Here is a 27,798-nt window from a genome sequence, read left to right on the forward strand (position 1 = left end):
CTTTTTTTTTTTTTTTTTTTGATGAGGGCTAATCATTTCATCTAGGGAGGGAAATGAAATTTGTTGAGAATCTACCACTGGCCCAGCATGTTCTTAATGATTTTCATTTTGTGGTCTCATTTAATCCTCCTTATGTCCTGGGAGCAAATAGTGTTATTTCCCCCTTAAGAGCAAGGGAATTTAGGCTTCAGAAGACCTAAAAGCAACAATTTAGAAGCAACTGTCAGAATTCAAACCCCAAAATGATGTATTTTTCCCCATATGTCCTAGCACTTTGGTTTATTCATTCCCAGGTGGGTTTTGAGCACTAACTGTATGCTACAGGTACTGAGGCTACAACAGAGCAAGAGACACTCCCAAGTCCTCATAGATTTATATTCTCAGATTGCTAGTCTGTGCTATATTTCATTTTACTGGCCCTTGTCTATATGCCCAAGCTCGCTCTGTCCTGATTTTAACTCATAGATAAAAGACTAACATTGGGAATTCTGTTTAGCACCCTTCACAAGAAGGAAGATAGCTAAACATGAAGCATTCAGTTAGACTAAACTAAGTCATTCATAGTATAGGACTCTCTTCTTGCATTTCTGTTTCTTCCTGGTAGCCTTTTACTCAGTGGGCAGGTAAACATAATCATTTTAATGCATCAGTAAAAGGCCTCCCTTTAAACTATGTTCAGAAAGCAGTTCTATTATAATATGGTGTTAAATATACCCCTAATCCTGTTCAATTTTAAAAGTTGAGAAAAATATTGTTTTAAATAGTGGTTGGGTCATAGATATTTTTAAAAATTCAGTTTGAATATAAACTTTTTCTTTTTTTTTTTTTAAGGTTTTTGATGACTGCCATGAAGGTGGTGAGATTTCACCATCTAACTGTATTTACATGACAGAATGGCTCGAATTTTGATGGAGAATGATAAACTCTACTGACATTATACAAATGAAGTTGCTTGGAGACCAAATAATTTAATTCATGATGGAACATCAAATTTCCTTGAAAGCAGATTCACAGTAAATGGATACAGACTTGCTGCTATGAAAACCTGTTTTTTAATTTATAAAGACTAAATTTATATTGGTAGAGAGGCCATTAGAATATGAAACAGATGAGGTTAGTAGTGAAATCTGTTCTTCTGTAAATTAAAAAATTGAAGCCCTGGAGAACAACATCTTTTGAAGTTTTCAAGACTTTTGATGGATCAAGGAAAAAGAAACAACAAACCCTTATTTGCCAAGTACTATGGAAATAGCTAGAGCACAAATATATTCATTTTAAAGTTGTTTATTAAGATCTTCGTTAAAAATTTTTTATGTCTGGCTCATTACCACCATTTTTGTTTCCTGTTTTCTCAGTAGTTTCATTGAGAAGAAATTAAAAATGGTGAAAACAGGAACAGCACAAGAGTATATGAAATCTTGAAGACGCATTAAGTGAGGGAGAGTAGGACATTCCTTTTCTACACACTATTGATTCCTTCCTATATCAGTAATATTCTTTTGAAGGATTATGCTACCATACCTCAAACCCAAAGGATGAATATTGTCAAGGATGTTTCAGTGTGTAAATATTATCATTTTCATCATAAAGGGAATATTTTCACTTTTCCTTTGTCTTACAAGCTTCATTATGTGGCTCAAGTGTATTCTTCACCAGAATTTCCCTGGATTCTTATATGATGTCTACAGTGTTTATGTGCCTGAACTCTCCCATCCCCGCAGATTCAGATGTTAAAATCTAATGCACAATGTGATGGTATTTGAGGCCTTTGGAAAATAATAGTTTGAGGATGGAGTACTCAAGAAGGGAATGTGTGCCCTTTTAAAAGAACCTAGAGAGCTCTTATTGTACCTTCTGCCCTGTGAGTACACAGGGAGAAGACAATCATTGGTGAACCAGGAAGTGGTCCTCACCAGACACCAAATTTGCCAGTGCCTTGATCTTGGATATCTCGGGCTACAGAATTGTGAGAAATAAATTTGTTGTTGATAAAACACAAGTCTGTAGTATTCTATATAGCACACAGAAGGGATTAAGACAATGTGTGTCCATTTAACTAGAACTGAAACAAACAAACAAAAAAAACCATTGCCTTCCATTCATACTTTATTTTGAGGGTGATGGGGACAGTTCTTACCCTGTTTTAGATTTGTTTCTTTTCCTTACTGTTCTAAAACTCATAGTGTCACATAATCAAAAAGCCACTACTGTGTAACTGTCTTGAGATCTATTAGCACTCCTGGTTCTATTCGTCAGTATAGAAAAGTATAGTCGTCCAATGTAGAAAACTCTAGGTTATTTGATGTGTTGTTGCAAGGAAGGTAGGTATACAGCTTTTTAGGATCTCAGCGGTTGTGTTTCACTTTGTGAAACACAGGCCAGACCCACAGAACCAACAACCTAAGGGAATTCACACACAGCTCCTCTTGCAGGCCTAATTCTAACACAAGTTTGGAGATGTTCTAAGGGGACAAGATTAGACTAGTTATTTTAAAATAAATAGTAAAATTCATTTCAGTATTCAGTTTTTATCATATAAATTCTGTGGCCAGCTCCATAAAATTCACATTTAATGACAGGAATTCCTTATAATAAAAACCATTCATGTATTGGGTGAATATAAGCTATAAAAAGATCTGGAAGCCTGAAACTACAGAGGATTTTTCTTCTAGTGAGAGTTGGAATGGTAAGAATAATGTCTGTCCTCCTTGGAACTTACCTATCGAAGAGACACTAGTCTTATTTAATAAGAAAACTGAATTTGGATGAGAGTAAAAATGGGGAGATGGAACCAATTTGTGTTTTAAATGTAGATTTCACAATGTGTCTTAATAGCCAGTGATTGATTTTTAAAATTTACAACTAGTGTCTAAAAAAGTATTTCCTGCCTTGTCAAAATAAAGAGACCCTTTAAACTTATTTTGCTATAGTTTGTATTTTATTCTGAATATTAACTGAAGGAAAAACAGACAATAATTTTAAAATACAGCACCTCAGATATATATTCAATGGATTAATTATTCTACAGAGATAACCTGGGACCAAAACATGATAAACTCATGACAATATCAAAAAATTAAATTTGTAAATAAAGTCCTCTAATACTTAGTTGATTTCCTATAAGAACAATTAAGTTCCTTACTACTAGGTTTTAGATGTTTGCTCACCTGGGGATAGATGACTCCTCAGACTTCCAAGGAAGTCTCTGTTTAATAATGATTTATGGATTATCAGATTCTGAGATTCCATGATTTTATGGTTTTTAATGAATTAAATATAGATTCTCATATGAAACTTGGATTCAGTTTGGCAGTGAACAAAATTTAAAGTTATTACTTGATGGTAATCAACTACGGAAAGTAATCAAAACAAGTAATTTTGGGACTTAGAATGTAGCTCAGTGGGAAAGCACTTCCCTAGCATGTTTGAGGCCCCAAGTTTGATTCCTAGCACCACATCACACAAAAATAATTTCAATGAAGTCACTTTTACTTTGAACTATTAGAGGTGGGTGAAGAAAGCCCTAGACTAGTGTTTCTATGATGGAAATATTCTATAGTTGCTATCCCATAACAATCACTAGCCACTTGTGGCTGGTGAACACTTGAAATTTGGCTTGTGTGACTGAAGAACTAAATTTTTCATATTTCAACTACTGTTGTTACTGCTCATACTGGGCAGCAGAGCTCAATAGTCATATGTCTAACTTAATTGCTCTTATAGGAATAAAGAGTATTCCCCAACTGTATACATTTGGGGGTTTTCCCCCATGGAGGAAGAGGAAAACATTGTAAACTGATGTTATAAAAATAAGTGTTTAAAGAAAGAAAGGACTTTAGAAAACAAGACAGTAATAAAGTACTATTTCCAAATAATTCAAATAGAATCAATCTTTGATTATAGGTTTGATCTATTCAACTGCTGAATCTAATCATCTTTTTACTAGCTTGACAAATAAGTTATTTTAAATCTTATTTATTTTAATGATTAAAGTAATACATGTTCAGTGTTACAAATTCAAATAGCCACCTGGTGAATAAAGGAAAATAAGGACATCTACTACACTACCTACCAAATTCCCTTCTCCCAAAGATAATTGTTGTCAAAAGTTTAGAATGTCTTCTCTGACTTTTTTCTATGTCTAAGTACATGTAGAAACTAAAACCTTTTCAGGTTAAAATAATGGTTCTTGAATCCCTTCAGGGATAAACAATGTGGGAAATCATATTTCTGCATCAAATTCAAGCTCTCTAACATAGAGTGTAAATTCACAGAAATTGTGTTAGGCAATACTTAGGCATTATAATAGCCAGAAAATGTTGAGAAATGAAAAAAGGGTTTCTTTGTGGTTGTGGGTTTTTGTTGTTGTTTGTTTTTCATTTTTTATTTTTTTTTTAGTTGAAGATGTACACAATACCTTTGTTTCATTTATTTTTATGTGATGCTGAGGATAGAACCCAGTGCCTTCCACGAGCTAGGCAAGCACTCTACCACTAAGCTACAATCCAGCCCCCTGTTTGTTCTGAGGGAGTAGGATCAGAAGAAAAATCTTGGAATGATGCTTGAAAGAGATCTTTAGGAAGTCAAAAGGTTGAACTCTACATAACCATACTTGGAATAAGACTTTGTAACAAAATCCATATTGTTCCCATGTTCTTCATCCTTTAAGATTATGTTTGTTGTTGTGTTTTTTACTTATGTTTTTCTTGTGCTTTGTAGAGAACCATCTGTGTCACTTGGCTAATGGATGACTTGGATTTTATCTTGTAATATTTTAAAATTTTTTGGTTTACAGTGTTGTTGCCAACTAACATAATCCATATGGAAAATGATGCATATATATTACATACATGTATATATACATTCCCTAAATTTTAAAAAACTAAGATTTTTTTTCCTCAAAATGTCAGTCGGCTGAGCACAGTGGTACATGCCAGTAATCTCAGCAATTCAGGAGCTGAGGCAGGAGGATCACAAGTTTGAGGCTAGCCTGGGCAACTTGGCAAACCCTATCTCAAAAAATAAAAAAGGAAGGGTGTTGCTCAGTGGCAAAGCACCCCTGGGTTCAATTCCCAGTAACAACAACAACAAAAAAAAATTAAAATTGGCAACACCTTGTCAATTTCCTCAAGGCAACAATTCAGAAAGGACATGAGCTCTCCACATGACCCTGATCTTACCAGTCTTGTCTTACAAAAATTCGTCACCTTTGCTGATATACAGATAGCCTGTGCTCCTGCTCCCTGCAAGACTCAGGGAGATCTTTGACCCGGCATCCTTATGTGTTGGTCTCTCAACCTGTCTGAAGGACCAAGGGGCAGTGGGTAATGGCAGTGGTAAAGGCCCAAGTTTTATTTGAGTCATTTACTCCCTCTTTACAATATTCAGAGCTGACTGAAATACAAGTTAGTGTGTTGAGCTCTAAGCCAACACTCTGGACCTTTAGTCATATTTTCTCTCCCCAATAAAACAGAAAAGTTTTATTTCAAAGAGGAAAAGAATACTATTTTATAACATATATGAAAATCTATTTAGTTTTAATCTGGACTGAGAATCAGGACACCTGGTTTCCATTTCTGACTTTGGGTCTTTGGATCAATAAGGATGGAACTACCTGTAGGTCCCCAACCAAATAGGGGGGAAAAAGAAAAAAAAAAAAACCTGCAGTTCATAGCCATTTGGGAAGATTTAGATACTACAGAAAATGGAAATGTTGTCTGTAACTCAGTGTGATGTTGAAACTTGTATTTGTTTTTCAGGCACTTTTGGAACTAAACTGGATGTTTTATATCTAGTTATTGTCTGATAATGGAAGTTATTACTCTGCTCCTATATGGGAATACAAAACAGCAAGCACCAGATTATGCTGGTACTTTCAGCACAGACTTTACCACATTGATCAGTTCATGAAACTCTGTGTTCTGAAAGTGGCCGCGATCAGTGAATTTGTACAATTTGGCTTCCAACTTATCTGCCACTTCTTGTTGTTCCTTCCAGGGAAGGAAAGGATCATCAGTGGAGCCAAACTGCACAATGTGAGGGCAGTTGGCCTTGATCTTCTCCCACTGCCAGGGACGGTTGAAGTATCCTATGGGGGGAAAAATAACCTGTCAATGCCCATGAATAATCTCCATTTCAGACATTCTGGAATATCCAGTGGAGACCCTTACAGAGACACAAAGGATCAGGAACCATGGATGAATGAGAAGCACTTTTTCTTTTTTTTCCTAGACCTGCAAGGCTTTCAGATCATAGCTATTTGTAAAGAGGGAGTAAATGACTCAAATAAAACCAGCCCTCTCAGAGTTTTGGTTGTAAAGAGGTCTATTACCTTTCAAACTGCCTTACATCAAAAGATAGGTGATAAATCTTTCTCATATGCTATTAGATTTCCTTCCTCCATCCCTCCGTTTCATTTACTCAATTTAAATGTTTTTTCTTGTTTTTTAAATTTAGCCTATCTGAAAGAGTACTATTTTATAGTCTGAACAAGTAACCCTGTCTAGAAGGACTTTTGGGATTTCTGCCTTCAGACTTACCACTTGCACGCTCATTTTCATCCCCCAAATCTGATGTGTATGCAGACACTAATATAATAGCATATACTCGATGTGTTTCTGCATATCTGGAAAGAGAAAAATTATGTCAGCTAATATATAAAATCTGATTAACAAAAAATCAATAAGCCATACATGTATGATTGCACAAATAGTATGTCTCTACACCATGTACAACCAGAGAATTGAAATGTTGCACTCCATTTGTGTATTATGAATTGAAATGCATTCTGCTATCATGCACAATTAATTAATTTTAGAACAACAACAACAACCAAAGTCAACAAGCCACCTAACTCATTTGATTACAGGAAGCATGCTATTGCAGTTGTTATGAAAAATAGCAAGGAAATTGTAGGACAAGCCCAACCCTGGCTGCTTGATGAACTCCTCCTCATTTCAAGAAAGTTCAAAGCTCTGATGTGTGCGTTCATCCACCTTTAATATGCATTGGTATTGTTTTTTTCCCCAGATCTGCATATTCCCCGCTAATCCCCAGAGGATCTGATTCAGGGAGTTGGGGATAAATGCCCAGGAATCTGTACTTTAAGGGATGATATCTCCCCCAACCCAGATGACTCTAATGCAAGTGATATATGAACCATATCTTAAGAAACACAGCCTATATGAGAAATGTACCTCTATTATCACACTTTCCACATTGCATTATATTATTCATTTGTTATGTATTACATCTTTGTTCCCCATTAAACTGCCAGCTCCTTAAAAGGAAGCTTGAACATTGTTGATCTGTCTCTGGTACCTAGTATAGTGCCCAGCAAGTAGATACCCAGTTAACTATCTTTAGATAGTACCATTACTCAGCAAAGACTTGGCTAAGGAAAGAGGTGGAATAGGAATTGTTTGAAGATGTTTCTGTGGCACAAAACTTTTAAGGTTGGTATTTTGTTCCTTGGTATAAACTTTTCCTCCCAACTGTTTATTTTTAAAAATATAAAACCCATAGAAAAGCTGAAAGAACAAGAAAAAGCTAAATTCATTGCATTTTTTACATTTCACCCTTACTTTACAATGTATTTCTCAAGAACAAGATCTTATATAGCTGCAGTACCACTATTATACCCAATTAACATTGATAAAGTAATTATCTATATTCATTTTCTCCTAACTGTACCAAAAATATCCTTTAAAACTATTTTACATTCCTAGATAATCAAGGATCTTGCATTGCATTTTATTTTCATGACTCCTAAGTCACTTTTAAATCTTTCGTTTTAAATGACATTGTTCAGTAAGATTTTAGACCAGCTGTACACTATTCCCTAATCTGATTTTGTTTTCCCATAACTAGACTGAGATTCAATATTCTTGGTCATGTGTCCTTCCAACTTCATACTTCCAGGGACACATGATGTCAGTCTGTCTCATTATTGGTGAGGTTAAGTCTAATCACTTGTTTAAGGTGACATCCACCAGCCGTCTCCATTATTATAAAAGCACAATTTCCCCTTTGTGATGAATAAGTAATATAGGGTGGTTCTCTATAAATTGTGTCAGTTTCCTTTCTCCTATAACCTTATGCTGACAGTTTGGGCATCCATTTTTCCCCTTGCCTCCCTTAATTTCAGAATATAATTCTTATGAGGTTGTTGACAATCCTGCAATAAATTCAGAGGTCATTAGAAGAAGGCACATCTTTATAGCCTGTGGCTTAAGAAAAATTCAGTTGACCTTGAATTTGGACAGATTTCAGCAACAAAGGAATCTCTTCACTTTCTAGGCACTCCCTGGCAACTTGTTAACATCTTATACTATATTTGTACCACTATTTCATTTCACTAAAAAGCATTATTATTCCTGCAGTTTTGATCATTATGGCTAATCGGTTATGAAATTTGGCAAGATTTCCTAATGTGGTTCATGTGATATCCTGAGTGATTGCTTGGGGCAAGTGGCTGTACAAATAAAAACTATTGTCCTCTGTCATCCAGTTTAAGAAACTGCCTGATAGGCTACTCAGTCAGCTAAGTCTCTGCCCCTAAGGTGAAGGGAGAAATGTGATGTTCTAGTGGACAGCACCAGGGATATATCCACAAATTCTAAGGACTGGGAGGTTGCAGGTAGGTAGGGGGTAACAGCCCCAACCCTCTAAGAAATACTTATTAAGCATCTACCATATACAAGGTTCTCCTCTAAGCAGTGAGGTATCAATGTCAGAGTTACAAGGGCTTACATTCTGTTGGCAAGAAATAAACAGATGTCAGATGATGAAAAGGCTACAGATAATAGGCTATAGGAGGACAGGAGCCAGAAGGTGAGGATGCTGCTTCATACACAGTGATTGAAAAGACATTACCATAAGCAGACGTTCAAGCAGACTGAAAGAGGAAGAGAAAGCCATACAGATAACTAGGAGCAGTGTCCCAAGAAGAAAAACAAGAGCAAGTGTTTGCTGATGACATAAAAGATTAAAAAATAGAAAAACAACAACAAAACTCCACCAGAAGACTTCTAGAGCTTATAAATGAATTTAGCAAAGTAGCAGGACACAAGATCAACACCCATAAATCAATAGCTTTCCTATACTCCAAAAGTGATTTGATTGAGGAAGAAATCAATCAGGAAAACCATAATCTAAAAAACAAACAAACAAAAAAAACCTTGGCATTAATATTATGAAGGAGGTAAAAAAGCTCTACAATGAAAATTATAGAACACTGAAGAAAGGAACTGTAGAAAACCTTAGAAGATGAAAAGACAACCCATGTTCTTGGATAGGCAGAATTAATATTGTCAAAATGGTCATACCACCAAAAGCAAAATACAGATTCAAAGCAATCCCAATCAAAATACCAATAATATTCTTCACAGAATTAGAAAAAACAATTCTAAAATTCATTTGGAAGAATAAGAGAGCCAAAATATCCAAAGCAATACTAAGCAAGAAAAGTGAAGCAAGAGGCAGGCACCTCAATACCGGATCTGAAATTATACGACAGAGCTGTAGTAACAAAAATAGTGAGGTATTAGCACCAAAATAGACATAAAGACCAATGGAATAGAATAGAAGACATAGAGAAAAGCCCATAAACCTATAGTTGTCTGATATTTGACAAGGATGCCAAAAATATATCTTGGAGAAAAGACAGCCTTTTTAACAAATGGTGCTGCAAAAACTGGATAGGTGTATGTAGAAAAATGAAATTAGATCCCTATCTTTTACCCTGCACAAAACTCTAATCAAAATGGATCAAAGACTTAAGAATTAGACCAGAAACCTTATAACTTCTAGAAGAAAACATAGGGTCAGCACTCCATTATATAGGTGCTGGCACAGACTTCCTTAACAAGACCCCCAAAGCATAAGAAAGAAAACTGACAATCAGTAAGTGAGATGCCATCAAACTAAAAAGCTTCTACACAGCTACAGAAACAAGAGCTCGAAGAGAGAGCCAACAGAATGGGAGAAAATCTTGGCCATCGACTCCTCCAATAGGGGATTAATATCCAGAATATACAAAGAATTCAAAAAACTTAATACCCAAAATACATACATACATACATACATACATACATATATACCCAATCAATAAATGGGCAAAAGAATTAAACAGGAACTTCTCAATAGAAGAAACACAATAGGCCAATAAATACATGAAAAACTGTTCAACATCTCTAGCAATCAGGGAAATGCCAATCAAAACTACGCTAAGATTTCATCTTACTCCAGTCAGAATAGCAATGATAAAGAATACGAACAACAAGCCCGGCACAATGGCACACACCTATAATCACAGCAGCTCAGGAGGCTGAGACAGGAGGATCTCATATTCATAGCCAGCCTCAACTTAGCAAGGCCCTAAGCAACTCAGTGAGACCATGTCCCAAAATAAAAATACAAAATAGGGCTGGGGATGTGGCTCAGTGGTCAAGTGCCCCTGAGTTAAACCCTGGTACCAAAAACAAAAAGCAAAAAACAAACAAAAAAAAAAAAACAAAGAACAATAAATGCTGGTGTAATTGTGGGGAGAAAGGATACTTATACATCATGGGTGGGACTGCAGACTAGTACAACCACTCTGGAAAGCAGTTTGGAGATTCATCAAAAAACTAGGGATGGAATCACCATATGACCTCACTATCTGACTCCTGGGTATTTTCCAGATGTAAAATCAGCATACTTCAGAAACATAGCCACATCAGTGTTTATAGCAGCAGAATTTACAATAGCTAAATTATGGAAGCAACCCAGATGCCCATCAATAGATGAATGGATCAAGAAATTGTGGTATTTCTACACAATGGAGTTCTACTTAGCCATAAAAAGAATGAAATTATGGCATTTGCCAGTAAATGGATAGAAATAGAGAATATCATGCAAAGTGAAATTAGTCATATTCAGAAACTCAATGGTTGAATGTTTTCTCTTATATTCAGAAGCTAGAGTAAAATAAAGGAAAGGGGAGGGAAGGATAAGATTTATATAAAGAACCAATCCAATACAAAATAATAGAGGAGGAAAAGGAAGTCTAGTAGAGGAAGAAGAAGGGGAGGGGAAGGGCAGGAGGGAAAAGGGGAGATCATGAACTAATAAATTTCTGTGCATGTATGAATTTGGATGAAACCAACTGCTTATGTATAACCATAAATCTCTAATTGAAAAAAAAAAGCAAAAGAAAACCAAGAGCAAGATAAAGAAGGTATGTACTTGGCATGTTCCAGGAGCTGCAATGAGGTCAGTATACCTGGTTGAGAGGAGAAAGGGTGGCAAAGACATCAGAGGTAAGTGACAGGAAGCTGCTGGGGTTTGGAGCCACTCAGATTTTAAGTCTCACTGCATCCCCATAAGTATTTTTTTTCAAGCCATTAACAAAACTAAGAAGGAATAAAGATAGGTTATGTTACTACTTTTGAGGTCAGCACTATTTCCTCTGTAATGGAAACCTAAGGTATATACAGGTATTTCCCAAGGAAGTATGGCTGGAACTCATGACGGGGCTGGCAGTTCAACAAAGATCTCACCTCATGGCTGCAATGGCCCCAGAACTGTGGCCTATGATGATGGTCCTCTCATCACAGTGTAGCTCTGTCTCCATGAAAGGCAGCCAGATACTCTCTCGAGCTGTAACTAAGATTCAAGGTAAAGAAAGAGTCTGTGATTGGATAGGGACAGTCTCAATCTAATGTCACCCCATCTTTCTAACATACAACCATTTAGCAGTTCACAGCTTTTAAACTACATGATCTCAATAGAAAATGGGCTATTTTAACTGAGCCCATGATGTGTGTGATGTGAACTAAAATGCTCAAATCCATTGTTTTGTTAAATAGTTTTGCTTTTGTTTTTACCATGTTATGTTTAAAGAACACTGAAGAAATAATAAAATATAACTGAAACTTTAAACTTTCAAGCTTAATAAAAATATTCTTAAAGATTCACATACATACATATTCTTTTTTTCCTGAAACAAGTCATAGATATACTCAGAACAAAAGGGACAATATTACTTATTTTTTAATATTAGGGTCTCAAATAGAGGCTGTAAAATTTTATCATGTTTCTGTCTCATATGGAATACCCACAAATTTTGCCTGAATGTAGACTTATAGAAGAGAAAATTAAGTTACAAAATTCAAAATTAAAATTTTACCATGCCCAGGTTATTTTCTTGATCCTTACTAGAAATTTCCATGGTTTTTGGTTTACACCCTTCTCCCCAAGCTACTTGCTTTATTCAAAACACACACACACACACACACACACACACACCTTTGGTTTCTCTACTATGGTATACCTGTTCTCTTCCCCGCAAAATGGTAAGATCTAAAACCAACAAGATAATGCTATTTAAAAAGAAGTTTAAAACTTACTTGGGTCAGGCATGTTTTTAGCCAGACACTGGAAACCAGGTATCTATGATATGAGGGGGGTAAAAAAAAAGCTATAATTAAAATCTTAATTGCAACTAATATTTTCAAATAACAAAAAAAAGACACGTGCTATGATCTTCATCAATTCAATAAGTGTTTACTTATATTATGGAATAAAGTGGTTAAATAATGCTACAGAATTACATATGAATACACATCCTTCTTCATAAACTCCATCTAACCAGCTCTGTAGATCTCTACAGAAATAGACCTATATCTGCATTTGCACATCTGTATTTATCTCTAAGGTCTATATCTATAGAGAAGGCTTAAATGAATGTGTTCTACACAGATTGAGCTGGAGCCAAACAAATTGTGCCCCAGGTTGAAGGTAAAACATGGTATGGAAATATGATACAGAAAGTTGGATATCACATCCTCTTGAACAGCTCCAGCCCTGCCCTCCAGCCCTGGTTTGTAGCTCTGCCTGTGGCTTTCTGCCACAACCCAGAAATTCTATTCCAGAGACCTTCTATTCTTCTGAATTTATTTACTCTATTGAATTTCTCTGAAATTCTATTCTAGAGGTCAACTCAGGAAACAATCTTACTGCTGGGTTATGGAAGAGGATTTAAAAACAGTCAAAATGTGCAAGACATTTTGCACAGTAGAATACCGTTTTCACAAAGAAGCCAAACAATATGGTTTTTAAAGAATACATGAGTTTTAAAAATAATTTTCAAGGGTTGGGGATGTGGCTCAAGCGGTAGCGCGCTCGCACCACATACAAACTAAGATGCTGTGTCCGCTGAAACCTAAAAAATAAATACTAAAAAGTTCTCTCTCTCACTCTCTCTTAAAAAAAATTGAAAAGTCTATTTAAAAAAAAATAATAATAATTTTCAAAAAGAAAAGCAAATGAGGGCTGGGGTTGTGGCTCAGTGGTAGAGCGCTCGCCTAGCACGTGCGGGGCCCCAGGTTCGATCCTCAGCACCACATAAAAATGGATAAATAAAGATACTCCGTCCAACTAAAAAATAAATATTAAAATATAAAATGAATATTAAATATTAAATAAATATTAAAATATTAAATAAAATATTTTTTTAAGAAAAATGAATTTCAGGATGGCAGAGGGATGGAACGACAGGCATATAAATCATTTAGAAGATAGTTTGGTGATACATTATATTAAGCTTCATAATTTACACACATATGTCCTTATTATATATTGATTTTTTTTTAACTGGAAGCAGGACGCAATAAAGAGATGTAAAATTACTTGGGAAGTCTCAAATTTGAACTATCAACAGATGGGGAGGGATGGGGGTTTGGTTTCTTTAATTTTAAATGCTTCCTTTTACTCTAAAAACTGAGCTCTAAGAAAAGTCTTTGCCAACCAAAATCTTGACCACTAGTTCTAGAGTTTGAGAGAGGGCAGCAAAGGGGAGGAATAAAACACTCAGGGCTTTCCTGGAGGTGGGGTGGATATATATTTAAACTTCAGTCCTGTGTCTCCTCACTCCCTCCTCTCTGCTCCAGGCTGACTTTCCAGAGCAGAGAGGCATATATATGTATCTTACCTGCTCCAGCCCCCTTTTCACCCAGCCATACCAGCCGTGGGTGGCCACATCCCCATCTCCATTCCCAGGAACAATCACTGCCTTGTTAGGAGAAGCCATGAGTGCAGAAAGGCCAGAGACTACCAGTAGCAAGCTGGTTGTGCTGTCCTCAGAGCCAAGACTGCATCCGGCCAGGACCCTGCACTAAGGCATTCTGGGAATTGTAGTTCCCGAGAGCCAATGGGGCAGCTCTTTAACTCTGGCTTTCCTGGCTGGCAGCCTGTGCCAATTCCCATCAAATTTTCTTTTATTTGCAAACCCTTGCCAGTTTCCATCAAATGCAAATAATTTTCTACTTGCCTTTTACTAGTGCTCTTGTCCACCCCTCCCTTATTTAGAACAGGCTGTGACATGCCTAGAATTTGTTACTTTGCTATTAGACTTATGATAGATATATCTATAAGAGAGGGTGTTTTTAGTTTCAAACATGGAGAATGCAAACTATCTGTAACTTGGGAACTCCTGAAATCTACATTATATTTTCTTTCGGTTTCAAATAAGTACTTAGTAGAATGTCAATATTAGCCCTATTTGTGATTTTCATTGTTGTAAATGCTGGCCTTTTAAAAGGTGTCATCAATTGGGCATGGTAGGACTCACCTGTAATCTCAGTTACTGGGAAGGCTGAGGAAGAAGGATCGTTAAGTTCATGGCCAATATGGAAAATTTAGTGAGACCTTGTCTCAAAATAAAATAAAAAGGGTTGGGGATGTAGCTCAATGATATAAAACCCCTGGGCTCAATTCCTAGTTCCAAAAAAGAAAAAAGTTATTATTTTCATAGGGTATATGGATAATATATGTAAACCAATTGTGATTTTGGAGAAACAGGTACTAATGAAACATCCTGCCTGTTATAATAGAATCCTGAAATCTTAGGAAGTGGTTGTAACTTATAGGCATATCCAAACCTTATTGCATAGAGGTCAACAGAAGTTTGCCTGTGCTATTATTAATGAGAATGAATAGGAAATTGACTCTTTTTCTTTGTCCCTTTATGGACTTACTCAATGTGAATGTCAGGCATGTTTTTGCACCTATTGTTAAGAAAAACTCTGTTCATGTATTTTGAATAGGTACAGTGGAAGACAAATGGTAACATTGCTTTACCACCAAGTTCTTCAGTAAGAGCAAAACATATCCTTTCCTCTTGAACTTCAACACTGAATTTTTCTTCTAAAAGTCTCAGAAGAGAATAGAGTAAAAGCAAACCCAGTTTCTCCTTCACACTCAACAGCACAGATCATTTCTGTGATACCAAAATGTGTGGGGATTTCTGAGGCCTAAATTTCCCCAATATGATAATAAAAGATTATTTTTCACTTTATTGGCTCTAAAGCTTGTTCTGAAGCAGGTGCGTGAACCAATAACAAATGGCCAAACACTTTAATCTTATTGTTCTAGTCATTTAAGAAATAACAAGGGCTGTGAAACTTATCCAGGAAAAATGGATAAAAATACATATCATAACATCACAGATCAATGTTATTGAACTAACTGTAAACTTATACTGCTACACACAATACCACAGATGAATCTCAAAATAATCATGCTGAGTGAAATGCCAGACCCGCCCCCCCCAAAAAAAGCACGTATCATTTAAGTCCTTTAATTAAAATTGTGAAAATAATTGACATGAGTGAACTTTGGGGGATGATATCTATATTCATTATCTCAATTGTGTAGATAGGTGTCAAACTTACCCAACTGCACATTTTTAAAAATATTTTTTTAGTTGTTGATAGATTTTTATTTTTATTTATTTATATGCGGTGCTAAGAATCAAACCTAGTGCCTCACACATGCCCGGCAAATGCATTACTGCTGAGCCACAGCCCCAGCCCCCAAACTACACATTTTAAATATGCAACGTCCCAGGCTGGGCAGGGTGGCGAACACCAGTAATCTCAGTGACTTGGGAGGCTAGGGCAAGAGGATTTCATGTGCAAGGCCAGCAACATAGTCACTGTCTCAAAACAGAAAATAGGAAGGGCTGGGGATGTAGTTCAGTGATAAGTGTCCTTGGGTTCAATATCAGTACTCCCCCCACACCCCTCCCCACAGTAGCTTATTGTATATCAATTATGCATCAATATAGGTGTTTAAAGTTTTAAAAAACAAAATAAGCAGTGGCATTCCTATGCCCAAGTGTTTGCTTAGTGTTTTTTTTTTTGTTGTTGTTGTTGTTCAGTAAACAATGGCACAGGAACTATAGGCTGTAAAAAGGTCTTCCTTAAGATTCAGTTAGCTTTTCCTTTTAGGAGAGAAAAAAAAGCAATGGTATTAACTCTCACCTTTCTCAGATTGTTTATGCCAATAATGATTGAAGGGATTATGTAATTACATATAATTCACTTTGTTTTCTTTTCTACTTTTATCTCTTGTACAAGTGTTTTCTTGAGTTTCTTATTAATGCAGGAGAAATAACTTTGGTTTTAAAACTAAAAGTCAACATTTTTATGATTTTTTTTTTGGCAGTCTTGGGAATTGAACCCAGGATATTTTCCCACTGAGCTATATCCCCAGTTCTTTTTATTTATTTAAACTTTGAGACAGGATCTAAGTTTTGGATGCAGGACTTGAACTTGTAATTCTTCTGCCTCAGTCTCCAGGGCCAATAGGATTACACGTGTGCAATTACACCTCACTTGGCTTGAAACAGTTTCTTTAACAATTTGGAAGTTTCACCAATATGATTCACCAGTCTGAACCAGGCAATTATATTACTGAAAACACCTCCTAGGCTGCTTAGGCCCAGGCAGGCATTTTTCTTGCCTCCTAGAGTGAATACCCAGTGGCAATAATACTACAATAGTACAACACTATGTTGCTGATCTGTTTCTATAGCTTTCTTGTCTCCTCTCTACTGGTTTTCTGTTTTTCTTTTTGATTCATGCATGAATGGTAAGTTTTCCCCTGTTGTTAGCAATAATGATTAGGAATTTGGTTTTTATATTCTGTCCAGTTGCTAATCTCTTTAAGTGAATTGATAGTTTATATTGATCATCTCTCTCTTGGATAAGAGATGACAGAGAATTGGATTGTTAGTGGCTTTTTTTTTTTTTTTTTTTTTGGTCTTTTTATCAGTTTGTGAGATTTCCTTGCCAACTGGGAAGAACAGCTCTTTGTTATCTGGTCCACTAAATTTTTATGTTTCTGTATATTTTTCACTTGTGGCCAAAGTTGTAGAACCAAAGTTTTATGTTCTCTATGTTTATGTGTTTTCATGGCTATGATCAATAAAAGCCTTCACCTTTTGTTAGAGAGTTCAAATTTTGTGTTGTAGAGTCTTAATAAGTTAGACTGTTAGATCTCTCCAATTAAGGGACCTCTGTTAGGATTAGTTTATGGAAATAAATACATATATATATAAATCAAATATTCCTAACATTTCCAGCAAAGAAATAAAACTTCTAATGCTTTGTACGTCTATTACAAAACAAAAAACAAAAAACAAAAAAACCAAAAAACAAAAACCCCTTCTTGTGAAATTGCTAGTACAAGCCTGATGTGGTGGTGTACACATGTAATCCTAGTGACTTTGGAGGCTGAGGCACGAGGATTGCCAGCCTCAGCAATTTAGGGCTGGGGATGTAGCTAAGTGATAAAACATCCCTGCATTCAATCAATCTCCTGTACAAAAAAAGAAAACAAAGAAAAGAAATTGCTAGTACAGAAAGAATCCAGGTTCAAATAATTAAGGGAAATCTTTGACAAATAATAGTATTTTAATTTTTGGTTTTTAAAAAATAAGCTATAAGAACAGTGTGGCAGCACAGGTCTGTAATCCCAGCTTCCGGGAAGCCTGAGGCAGGAGGATGGTGAGTTCAAATCCAGCCTCTGCAGTTAGCAGGCCCTAAGCAACTCAGTGAGACCCTGTCCCTAAATAAAATACAAATAAGGGCTGGGGATGTGGCTCAATGGTTGAGTACCTCTGGGTTCAATTCCCAGCACCAAAAAAAAAGAAAGAAAAATTCAAAAAGGCCTGGAGATGTAGTACATTGGCTGTCTAGCATGTGTGAAGCCCTGGGTTCAATCTTCAGGACCTCAAAACCAAACCAAACCAGTTATATTCTTTCTAAGTGTTAAGTATAATACATGTGCACATGTTCTTACTTGGGCTTGTTTCCTTACAAAGAGAATAACTATTTTCAATTTCCTAAACGGATATAAGTTTACTAATCAGATAAGCTAACATTAACATTGCATAATGTTTAAGATCATGATAAATGAAAGTTTGTTCAACAAAATGAATTATTATTCTGACAAACGGTTTATATTACGGACATTATATTTCATAGTACATTGACTTAAACTAATTTTTCTGATCTGTAGGTAATTTAAAATATTGCTCTAATATTGAGCTAATTAATGCATACTTCTTGAATGCCTAGATATATACTTTTATTTTTTAGGGTTTTAAAATATGCTACAGGAAGATTTTGTCTTAGTAAGTTAATCAACGAGCCACCTTGTAAGAAAGTGAAAAAATGGTTGTGGCTATAGAAAGCTGTGTCCAGGGCTGGGGTTGTGGCTCAGTGGTAGAGCGCTCGCCTAGCACGTGTGAGGCCCTGTGTTCAATCCTCAGCACCACATATAAATAAATAAATAAATAAATAAATAAATAAATAAAATAGAGATATTGTGTCTAACTACAACTAATAAATAAATAAATTTAAAAAAGAAAGCTGTGTCCCATGTAAACATGAACTTTGTCAGTCTCCTAAAGTACTTGAATATGACAGTTCTCAATTCGGCATAGGAATGGAGGTGCAAAGAGGGACTGTGCGCTAGAGCTGGTCTCCACTAAGAGAGTGAAGCCATTCCAAGGGAAAAGAGGAAATCGTGAAAGATGAAAAAGCACTACTACACCTGTTGCATTTAAAATGAATCTTAACTAAAGACTAGCTCCCTGGACAAACAGGTACGCAAGCGTCCTCCAGCTGGCCGCTCCAAGTTCTCTCCAGCCCCGTCTCTCCCGTCTGTTGACGCCTTCTTCCCGACAGTTCCAGGTTCCTCCAGTTGCCAGTCTCCTATTTCCGGAGCCCCACGTCACGGTTTTCGCATTCCGGTAACTAAGGCAATGAGGCGGATTTTCCAGTGAGGCAAGCATACGTCATATTGCGTCAGGGTGGCCCCCCTGGGAAGGCTGGCTGTGTCTAGGGAATGTTCCGGCAATGCCTGGGGTTTCTGAAGCAGAAACCTTTAGTGGCAATCTTAGGGAAGTGGCATCTATGGTTTGAAGTGCGAGTCAGCGCTGTTTTGCCATATCGCTAGATGGCGGAGAAATTTTTCTGACAACATCGCTTCCTCTAGTCGGCTGGATAAGCGCTCTGCGATTGGCTAGCGCACGTCGCTGTGGTATGACGTGTCAGAGTGTTGACCAATCGGTTGAGAGCTGAGCTGGACTTGGCGGTGAGAGCCGGAGCCTAGCTTTTCCAGCTGTGGGCGCGGACAGCACTCGCCAAGCGTTCGGCTCCGGCCAGGTGAGTGGGATGCATAAGTGGTAGAGAGCCGCGGACAGAGGCACACATGCCAGGGCGAGGTGGGCTGCTTCTGGGATGAAGCCTTTTCTGGTAGGCAGGGGAAACGGAGCGAATGGATGACCCAAGAGTCTACTGAAAGAGACGGGTCCCCCGCCATGCCGGGCTGGCAGATCACCGGCTTCTGATTCTTAAGTCTTTAGAATTGCTGGCTGCGCACAGCCGGAAGGATCCTGCTCCCATTTTATAACTTAGCAATTCGAACGTTTTGGTTTGTGAGAGAGGTAAAACTAGAACTTAGGTCTTCAGACACCTGTCAAGACTTAAACTTTATCTTGTCTGCAAATGGCCACAATGCTCTGAAAAGTTACGCCTGGGCGAGATGAGGGTCGTTCAGATTTGGGGGTGGATGCTTCTAGAGTATCTTCCTAGGCTTTTCATCCGTTCGTTCAGTATTCATTCATTCATTCATTCAGCTATTTGACCTCTTCATACCCTTATTCTTTGAGAATTTGGTATAGAACGTGAATCTAATTTCCTTGGAAGGATGCATTCTCTCGTTCACACAGTCTTGCATATGACTTAAGAAAGTCTGTGGATTCTCTAAAATCCTCTGTGAACTATTTGCCTGAGGTTAAGAATCAGTGATCTAGAAGAGTGAGGGGGAGGGGCAGTGGTAAACAGATGGAGAAAGTTTTATTATGTGCATACTTGGGGATTAATACCTTTTAATAACAATTTTGAGAGGAGAATGGTCATTTAATGAATCTTGCTGAGGTACTTGTGAGAATTATGATATTAGAACTGGCTCCCCCGACTACCTGATTTAGCTCTTCCTGCTCCCTCCCCTTCAGGAAGCTGCAGAAGTGCCTTCTGTGTAAACAATGCTTCAGCTTCTCCCTTTTGCTCAAATAACAAGTAGCTGGCTTAATATTTCAGTGAAATTCACATTTTGAATTTTGGTTGTCTGTGTAATATTTCATTTGCTTTTCTGGCCATGTAATATAAGAGCCTTAATCCAAATTATTTGTAGTATGGCACTTCTCAAAATAGTATGGGGTTGGTTGTTATCCAGCACTAGATGAGGTCCTCCTTAGTGATCACTTTAATATCACAGATTCTTTGATCTCTTTTTCTTTTGTTTTGTTTTTTCTTGAGGGGCTAGTTTCCTTGAACCACAATAACTTAGGTGTGTGTCACCCTAGATTCCAGGACATGAACAGGATGTATAAAACACTCAGTTCAGTGAAATTGGGATTGTCTGGGTTTAAAAGATTAGTCTGAAGTACTATTTTATTGACCAGTCTTTAGACATGAGCATACCCCCCCAAAAAAAAAACATTAAAAAAAAGAAAAGGCATGAGTAAAAGCAACCTTGGTAAGGGAGAAGGTCCTGATGAGAGCCAGCATAATAGTAAGCTTTCCTTTGCAATTAGATAATACCAAATAGAAATATTTTATCTCAGAACTTGTCCCCCTTATAAGCTCAACTCCAGATCAGTATATGTTTCTTTACTGTACAGTTAACAAAAGATGGATGGGAAAAGACACACAACCAAGATTACTAGGAATGTAAAATTTAATACAGTATTGATGCTGAAACAGGATTCAAGGCTTACCCTTGGTCAAGTGCAGAATTGGCTTGTCTGAGATGATGTGTGATCTGTAAGGAAGTTTAAAGTAATATTGCTGGCAAGGGTGGGAGGGTGTGGCTTAGTAGAAGAGTACTTGCATATTATGTGTGAAGCCCTGGGTTCAATCCCCAGCACCTCAAAAATGAATAAATAAATGTAAAAGTGGAGTATTCAGCTACACTTAATTTAGAGATGATGATTAAAACTCCCCACCACTTTGTTTTGTTTTGTTTTAAGTGCTAGAGAGGAGGATTAAGAAAAGAGCAATAGTTAAAGATAACTGAATTAATCAACTTTGGGAAGATAGATATCATTATCCAGGAGTATCCAGCTAAGTATTTAAGAAATGCTATGTTAGATGACTGTCTTCTTTTTTGAGGTTTAGCTGAGAATCTCAAATATATAGCTAAAGCTTTATCTTTAGTTCCCTTTTAGACTATGGCAACATATCTGGAGTTCATTCAGCAGAATGAAGAACGAGATGGTGTACGTTTCAGTTGGAATGTGTGGCCTTCCAGCCGTCTTGAGGCCACGAGAATGGTTGTTCCACTGGCTTGTCTCCTTACTCCTTTGAAAGAACGACCAGACCTGCCTCCTGTACAGTATGAACCTGTGCTTTGCAGCAGGCCAACTTGCAAAGCTGTTCTCAATCCACTTTGGTATGAATTTTTTTAAAAACTGCTAAAAATGGTGAATACAATAAATTTGATTTGGGCAAGTTGTCAAATTTGAGATGAGTAGTAGATGATGAGATTCTTAGTGATGAGTGTGCATAGAAATCTCCTTGGCCTAATCTCCAGATAAAATTAGAATCTTATAGGAAGAGGAGGGGGATGAAAGGGGAGGATCTGGAATTCACTAATTAACTTTTTTAAAATTTTTTGCTTTTTATCAGTTTGCTTTTGGCTTATCTATATACTTTATGAGATACCTTTTAAAGTATTTTTCACAAAAATAAAATCTAAAAGCTTCAGGTTATTTTTTTTTTATACTTGCCTAGTGTGTTGATGTTGTAGGACTAGAAGAAGTAATAATCAGAAGAAATTTGAACTCTTAATGATTTTATTGTTAAGTGTAATTTTTTTTGTTCTAAGATAATGACCTATAATATCTTGACCTATATTATTTTTAACACATGTGGATACAATTTGAAAGAATTCTTATTGTATTTATTTATTATTTTTTGAAAGTGGAGTCTTATAGTGTTGCTCAGCCTGATCTTGAACCCAAGGGATCCTCCTGTCTTCCAAGTAGATGGGACTGCAAGATTGGAATTTTGAAATACGTGGCAAGTGGTCATAAAATTTTTTAAATGAGGGAGCATTTTTTACTTTATTTTCCTTGCTTTTATTTAGAATGTGCATATTAAGAATGCTGCTGCTCTGCTTTCAAAATTATAGCCACTGTTTATTAATTTTTTAAACCTATAAAAGGGGATAGGAAGTATATTAACTCAAGTGAGGTTAAAGTCTAAGAAATTTTTTCTGTGTGTGAAATGTGCCTTTATTATCAAAATTTGGTAGTTTCACTTGGCTGAACAATAAAGATATTAGAAAAAATCCTGAAGATTGGGTTAAGGTAATAGGCAAAAGGAATTAACTCATAATTTATATAAGTCAAGAAATTTTAAAAATTTATCTAGGATATTGGAAAAGAGAAAAAGGGATTTGCTAATTCTTCATTGAAGTTGTTTGAGGGAAACTTTTTATGTACTTAATAGCCAGAAATCTAACTGCATTGAAATTTTGTAAAATGTCATTTATTATACACAAACATAGAAATACCAGTCTGTGATTTATTGAATTTGAAGTTTACATTTGAATATTTTTTACCTTAAAAATAAAAATGGTACCTGGTTGTGATATTTATCTTTCTCACAGTCAGGTTGATTATCGAGCAAAACTTTGGGCTTGTAATTTCTGTTTCCAGAGAAATCAGGTATGAATTATTTTAAAAAATATTTTATAAGTTTCATTTCTTGTATGTTACTCTGAAAAAGTTATGTGAAATTGAATATCTATGCTAGCAGTCAGCAGTTTCTGCTGAACTGAAGGTGATAGCTTTTGTTAAGCACAATATTGAATGTTGAACATTTATAATTTTTCCATATTTGGATTCTTGTCATTTGCTGTGGAGAGTACATAACATTCTCTTTCCTTGTAGGTTTTCTGTAGGACATGAATCTGTTACCCTAAGAACATAGATCTGTTGTTCTTTTTGTATGTGTGTGTGGTACTGAGGATTGAACTCAGGGCCTCTTGCTGGCTGGCAAAGTACTCTACCACTGAGCTACACCCCCAACCCTTTTTTTATTTTGAGGCATAGTTTCACAAAGTTGCCCATGCTAACATCACACTTCTGATCCTCCTGCTCAGCCTTTTTCTGAGTAGCTGGAATTACAGGCATGCACCACTATGCCCAGCTGTTCATATTTCACTTGACTTCAGTATATTCTAATTGGGTAGTGAATATTACTGAATTTTTGTTTTCTGATCTTTATTAACCTTGGAATTCAAGTATCAGTATTGAAGTTTTGATTTAAAAAATTTAAAACTAGCAAACTAAAAGAAGCTCATAAATGAGAAGAGAGACCTTTTATGGGGTGTAGGTGATAGGGATCAAACCTAGGGCCTTGTTCATAATAAGCACATGCTTTATCACTGAGTGATACCCCCAGTCAAGACTTCTCTTTAAAATCAACTGTGTCTGCTGGCCTTAGTGGCTCATGCCTGTAATCCCGGAGATTGGGAGGCAGAGGCACGAGATTGCAAGTTCAAAGCCAGCCTCAGCAACTTAGTGGGTCCCTAAGAAACTTAGCAAGATGGTCTGAAAATAAAAAATAAGAGGGGGACATGGCTCAGTGGTTAAGTGCCTCTGGATTCAATACCTGTACTAAGAAAATTAAAAAAAATAAAATAATAATAATAATTGTCTATGATAAAAATGTTCTAAACCTGGGCTGTGCTGATTATTATTCAATACATTTGCTAAAAATCATTGAATTTTACACATAAAATTGGTGAATTTTATGGCATGGAAACTATATTTAAATGAAGTGTTGAGGAAAATTAATTGTACACAATTGAGCATACATTGTGCTCATAGCTCTTAAGCTGGTAATAACATGAATTTATTATGATTAATCCTAGATACAGTGCATAGTAAATCCAGTGATGGAAAAACAAGTACAGTTGACGACTGACAGTAGATTCAGAAATTATAAGCTGATTATATTTGAGATTTATTTCCATGAAAGGCTGGGGATGTAGCTCAATGGTAGAATTTGATTCTTAGCAATTAAAAAAAAAATCTCCATGAGAAATTCAGAAGTTTATACAAATCTTAACATTCAGAATTAATGCATGTTTAATTTATCATAAAAAATCTAAGGCAGGGTCACATTTGACCTTTTATGCCTCAATTTTCTTGTCTTTAAAATTAACATAGGGGTTGGGGTTGTGGCTCAGCGGTAGAGTGCTCGTCTAGCACGTGCAAGGCCCTGGATTCGATCCTCAGCACCACACAAAAATAAATAAATAAAATAAAGGAAAAAATAAATAAAATAAAATTAACATAATAATACTATGGTACTTTATGAAATTCTTGTGAGAATTAAACAGAATTAATGAATGTAAATGACTTTAAATAGTGCTTGACACACTAAGTGCCATATAAGTATTTGGTATTAGTATATTTATCTGAGATCTCCACCTGCCAGTTTGGTGTGGAAGTGTGATGTGGAAGACTGTCATACGCTTAAATAATCTTTTGTTATTCTCCCAGCTCAACCATGAGGAAATGAACCCCTCAATGAGTCTGGGGTAGTAGATAGAGATGGCCCCCTGGAGGAACTGGGTTATCTTGTCCTCTTTTTCTGTGCAGTTGACTGCCTGTTAGGTAAATAGGACATCTCCAGATTGCTAGAAGGTAGCCAGTATGTCTGGGTTTACTCCCCGAATTTTGCAGACATAGATAAAGCTCTACCCTTTTCTGCAAGCTGCAGCCATTGGGTAGTCATGGCCAGAAAGGGGACAGGAGATCTTTTGATGGCATATACTGAGATTTCTGCTGGAGTTCTGATGCCCAATATTCCTTCCCTCCTGGCCAGTGACTCTTTAAGGCTGCTGTCATCTCCTCAGCAGGATTTGCATTTGGTCACTCTAAAGTCACTGGCCTGGAGAGATCCACCTGCTAAATTTGGGGAGATATACCTAAACTTTTAAATATTAAGCTGAAGACTGAAAAATCAGTGCCCAAATTATGAATTTAAAATGTTTGCAGAGAGTTTTAAAAATAAAAGGAAATGCCTGTGTTATTATTTTATATGCAAAAGCAGGTCCCAAAATTGTTTATATGAAGTGATTGTTATATATGGTATGCTCAAGTGGAAAGGTCTAGAGGGGACAGGCACAGTGGTACATGCCTAAAATCACAGCTACTCCAGAGATAATAGTCAAAATGATAAACAAAGGTGTTAGTCTTCTTTATAGATGAAACAGGTAAATGTTTTGCCTTTAGTTTGCAAGGCAAAGCTTAAGAAACGGTTGTGATAGCATGTGGTTTTGTTTGTTTTTAGATTAAACCATTGGTGCTCTGCTACTGAGCTACATCCTTAACCCTTTAAAAAAATCTTTTTTAGTTTGAGACTGAGTCTAAATTGTGCCAGCTGACCTTGAACTTTGATCCTTTGCCTTAGCCTCCTAAGTAGATAGGATTACTGGCATGGCACTAGGGCTTTTAGCTTCTTCTAATAGAGTGACTTTAAACCATTAAATGTTTTAAAATAACTTAAACCTACTCTAAAGAATAAAATACTTTTTTTTAAACTTATAAAATGATATGAATGTAAAGCAGAATTTAATTACTGATTTTTTTGTGTTTTAATAATGTTTTACATTTTGTGCTCTCAGAATTAACATATAATCATTAATCATCTTTATAAATGGAAAATAAAAGGTGTAACATAAATATCTTTCAGCCCTCACAAAACAGTGCTTTGCTTTCTTTTCAGTTTCCTCCAGCTTATGCAGGCATATCTGAGGTGAATCAACCTGCTGAATTGATGCCCCAGTTTTCTACAATTGAGTACGTGATACAGGTAAATTCCTTGTTGTGTATTTAATGAAATGTGATGAACACTGAGTATCTCTTGAAATCCTTTGTTTTCTGTGTCTCTTGCCAGTCCAGAGGACCTGAAATTGTTGGGGCAGAAGGATCCTAAACATGAGGTTACAGTGTGTAAGCACTTACACTGGTGTTGTTTTCAGGTCTTGGTAGAAGGCTGCAAAAACGGTGGAACTGATTGAATTAGAAAGCCGACCTTCAAAGCCTTCTCAGTCTTTGTTGAGGGTGCTCCATCATGTAGTTGTTCAGTTTAAAAGTCTTAGACTTGTCCTTGACCTCTCTTTTTCACATCCCACATCTAATCTGTTATAACATGTTATTGGCTCAATATTCAAAATTTATCTAGAATTTACCCATTTTTCTCTCTTACTCCTAATTATCCTAATCTAGCCACAATTTCTCATTTGAATTATTTTTTAAATTTTTTTTTAGTTGTGGATGGACACAATGCCTTTATTTATTTATTTTTATGTGATGGTGAGGATTGAACCCAGAGCCTTACACATGCTAGATAAACACTCTTAACACTGAGCCACAGCCCCCACCCCATTCAAATTGTTAGATCAGTCTCCTAACTATTCTCCTTGATTTTATTATTGCCTATTTGTATTGTATTCTTTTTAAATTTGTTTTAATTAGTTATACATGACAGTAGAATGTATTTATGCACTTTGATATATCATACATAGATGGGATATAATTTCTCATTTTTCTGTGTATACATGTTGTAGAATCATATTGGTCATGCAGTCACATATATACATACAATAATAATGTATGTTTCATTGTACTATCTTTCTTATCCCCACATCCCCTCCCTTCCCCTCCCTTCACTTCCCTCTGCCTAATCTGAGGTAACACTATTCTTCTCTAGTGTTGTGTTGTATTCTAAACCCAGAAGTCAGAGTAACTTTATTTTTTTAAATTTTTAAAAAATATATATATTTTAGTTGTAGTTGGACACAAAACCTTCATTTTATTTTTTATTTTTTACATGGTGGTGAGGATTGAACCCAGCACCTCATGTGAGCTAGACAAGCGCTCTACTGCTGAGCCACAACCCCAGCCCTCAGAGTAACTTTAAAAATACGTTTCACATTACTTCTCTGTTCAGAAACCTCCAGTGGTAAAAATGGCTCCCCTTTTTACCCAGAGTAAAAGATAGTTTCAAAGCCCTGTGATATACCACTCTGAGCTTAATTTCTGCTAGTGTCATTGTTTAGCTCCGTGGGCCTTCTAGACTCCTGAAGCATGCAGGAACATGCCTGCCCATGGGCCTTTGCTCTGGCTTTTTCCACTGCTCTGGCTCTTTTCTCTATCTGTATCTGTATGGCTGCTGTGCCATACAGATACAGATAGAGAAAAGAGAAAGACAGTATATATGTGACTGTCTTGCTCCCTTCTTCAGGCTTTTGCTCAAATGTTACTTTCTTACTGAGGCTGCTCTGACCTTGAACTTGACCTCTGTTTCTACTCCTGGCGTTTGCTGTTCCCCTAATCCCCTTGCCAGAAAGTTTGCTCCTTGAGATAGGCAGGGATCTTTGTTT

General features: G+C 36.5%; 3 protein-coding genes and 1 non-coding gene across 9 annotated transcripts in view; 3 read left to right on the forward strand and 1 right to left on the reverse strand.

Moving 5' to 3' along the window:
- The window catches only part of Polr3f (RNA polymerase III subunit F), a 16,133-nt gene extending 13,214 nt beyond the window's left edge, over window positions 1-2,919 (forward strand). For all 4 annotated transcript variants that reach the window (XM_015483282.2, XM_048811358.1, XM_048811359.1 and 1 more), the window contains one exon: window positions 832-2,919. In XM_015483282.2, the coding sequence (XP_015338768.1) occupies window positions 832-909 (78 nt within the window). In that variant the 3' untranslated portion in view covers window positions 910-2,919. The remainder of the gene's footprint in view (window positions 1-831) is intronic.
- On the reverse strand, window positions 1,056-19,066 carry Rbbp9 (RB binding protein 9, serine hydrolase). 2 transcript variants are annotated; one of them, XM_048811360.1, is made up of 5 exons: window positions 18,883-19,066; window positions 12,390-12,432; window positions 11,541-11,646; window positions 6,540-6,625; window positions 1,056-6,088 (listed from the first exon to the last, which is right to left on the reverse strand). In XM_048811360.1, exons 1-5 carry the CDS (start codon window positions 18,889-18,891, stop codon window positions 5,862-5,864), a joined length of 471 nt encoding a protein of 156 aa, XP_048667317.1. In that variant the 5' UTR covers window positions 18,892-19,066; the 3' UTR covers window positions 1,056-5,861. The 2 variants fall into 2 exon arrangements, with proteins under 2 accessions (XP_048667317.1, XP_015338785.1); XM_015483299.2 differs by lacking the exon at window positions 18,883-19,066 and adding an exon at window positions 13,973-14,150.
- A 155-nt stretch (window positions 19,067-19,221) lies between these two features.
- The window catches only part of Sec23b (SEC23 homolog B, COPII coat complex component), a 37,771-nt gene continuing 29,194 nt past the window's right edge, over window positions 19,222-27,798 (forward strand). Inside the window, exons 1-4 of one of the 2 annotated variants that reach the window (XM_015483319.2) lie at window positions 19,222-19,496; window positions 21,563-21,786; window positions 23,008-23,065; window positions 26,139-26,225. In XM_015483319.2, coding sequence (XP_015338805.1) covers window positions 21,566-21,786; window positions 23,008-23,065; window positions 26,139-26,225 — 366 coding nt within the window. In that variant the 5' untranslated portion in view covers window positions 19,222-19,496; window positions 21,563-21,565. Of the gene's footprint in view, window positions 19,497-21,551; window positions 21,787-23,007; window positions 23,066-26,138; window positions 26,226-27,798 lie in introns of both variants that reach the window. The other variant, XM_015483313.2, reaches the window with a different exon arrangement.
- On the forward strand, window positions 27,564-27,650 carry LOC125619237. The gene has a single exon (XR_007350736.1). It is a non-coding gene; the product is annotated as a small nucleolar RNA SNORA17 (small nucleolar RNA).

This window comes from Marmota marmota, unplaced genomic scaffold (genome assembly GCF_001458135.2).
Source record: "Marmota marmota marmota unplaced genomic scaffold, marMar, whole genome shotgun sequence".
NCBI lineage: Eukaryota > Metazoa > Chordata > Mammalia > Rodentia > Sciuridae > Marmota > Marmota marmota.

Coding starts and splice junctions, on each gene's coding strand:
- Rbbp9 (XM_015483299.2), bottom strand. CDS start 14,071: ATGGCTTCTCCTAACAAGGCAGTGATTGTTCCTGGGAATGGAGATGGG. Junction 11,647..12,389: donor TAAAAACATGCCTGACCCAA/GTAAGTTTTAAA, acceptor CTTGAATCTTAG/TTACAGCTCGAGAGAGTATC. Junction 6,626..11,540: donor GGGGCCATTGCAGCCATGAG/GTGAGATCTTTG, acceptor TTCTCTTTCCAG/ATATGCAGAAACACATCGAG.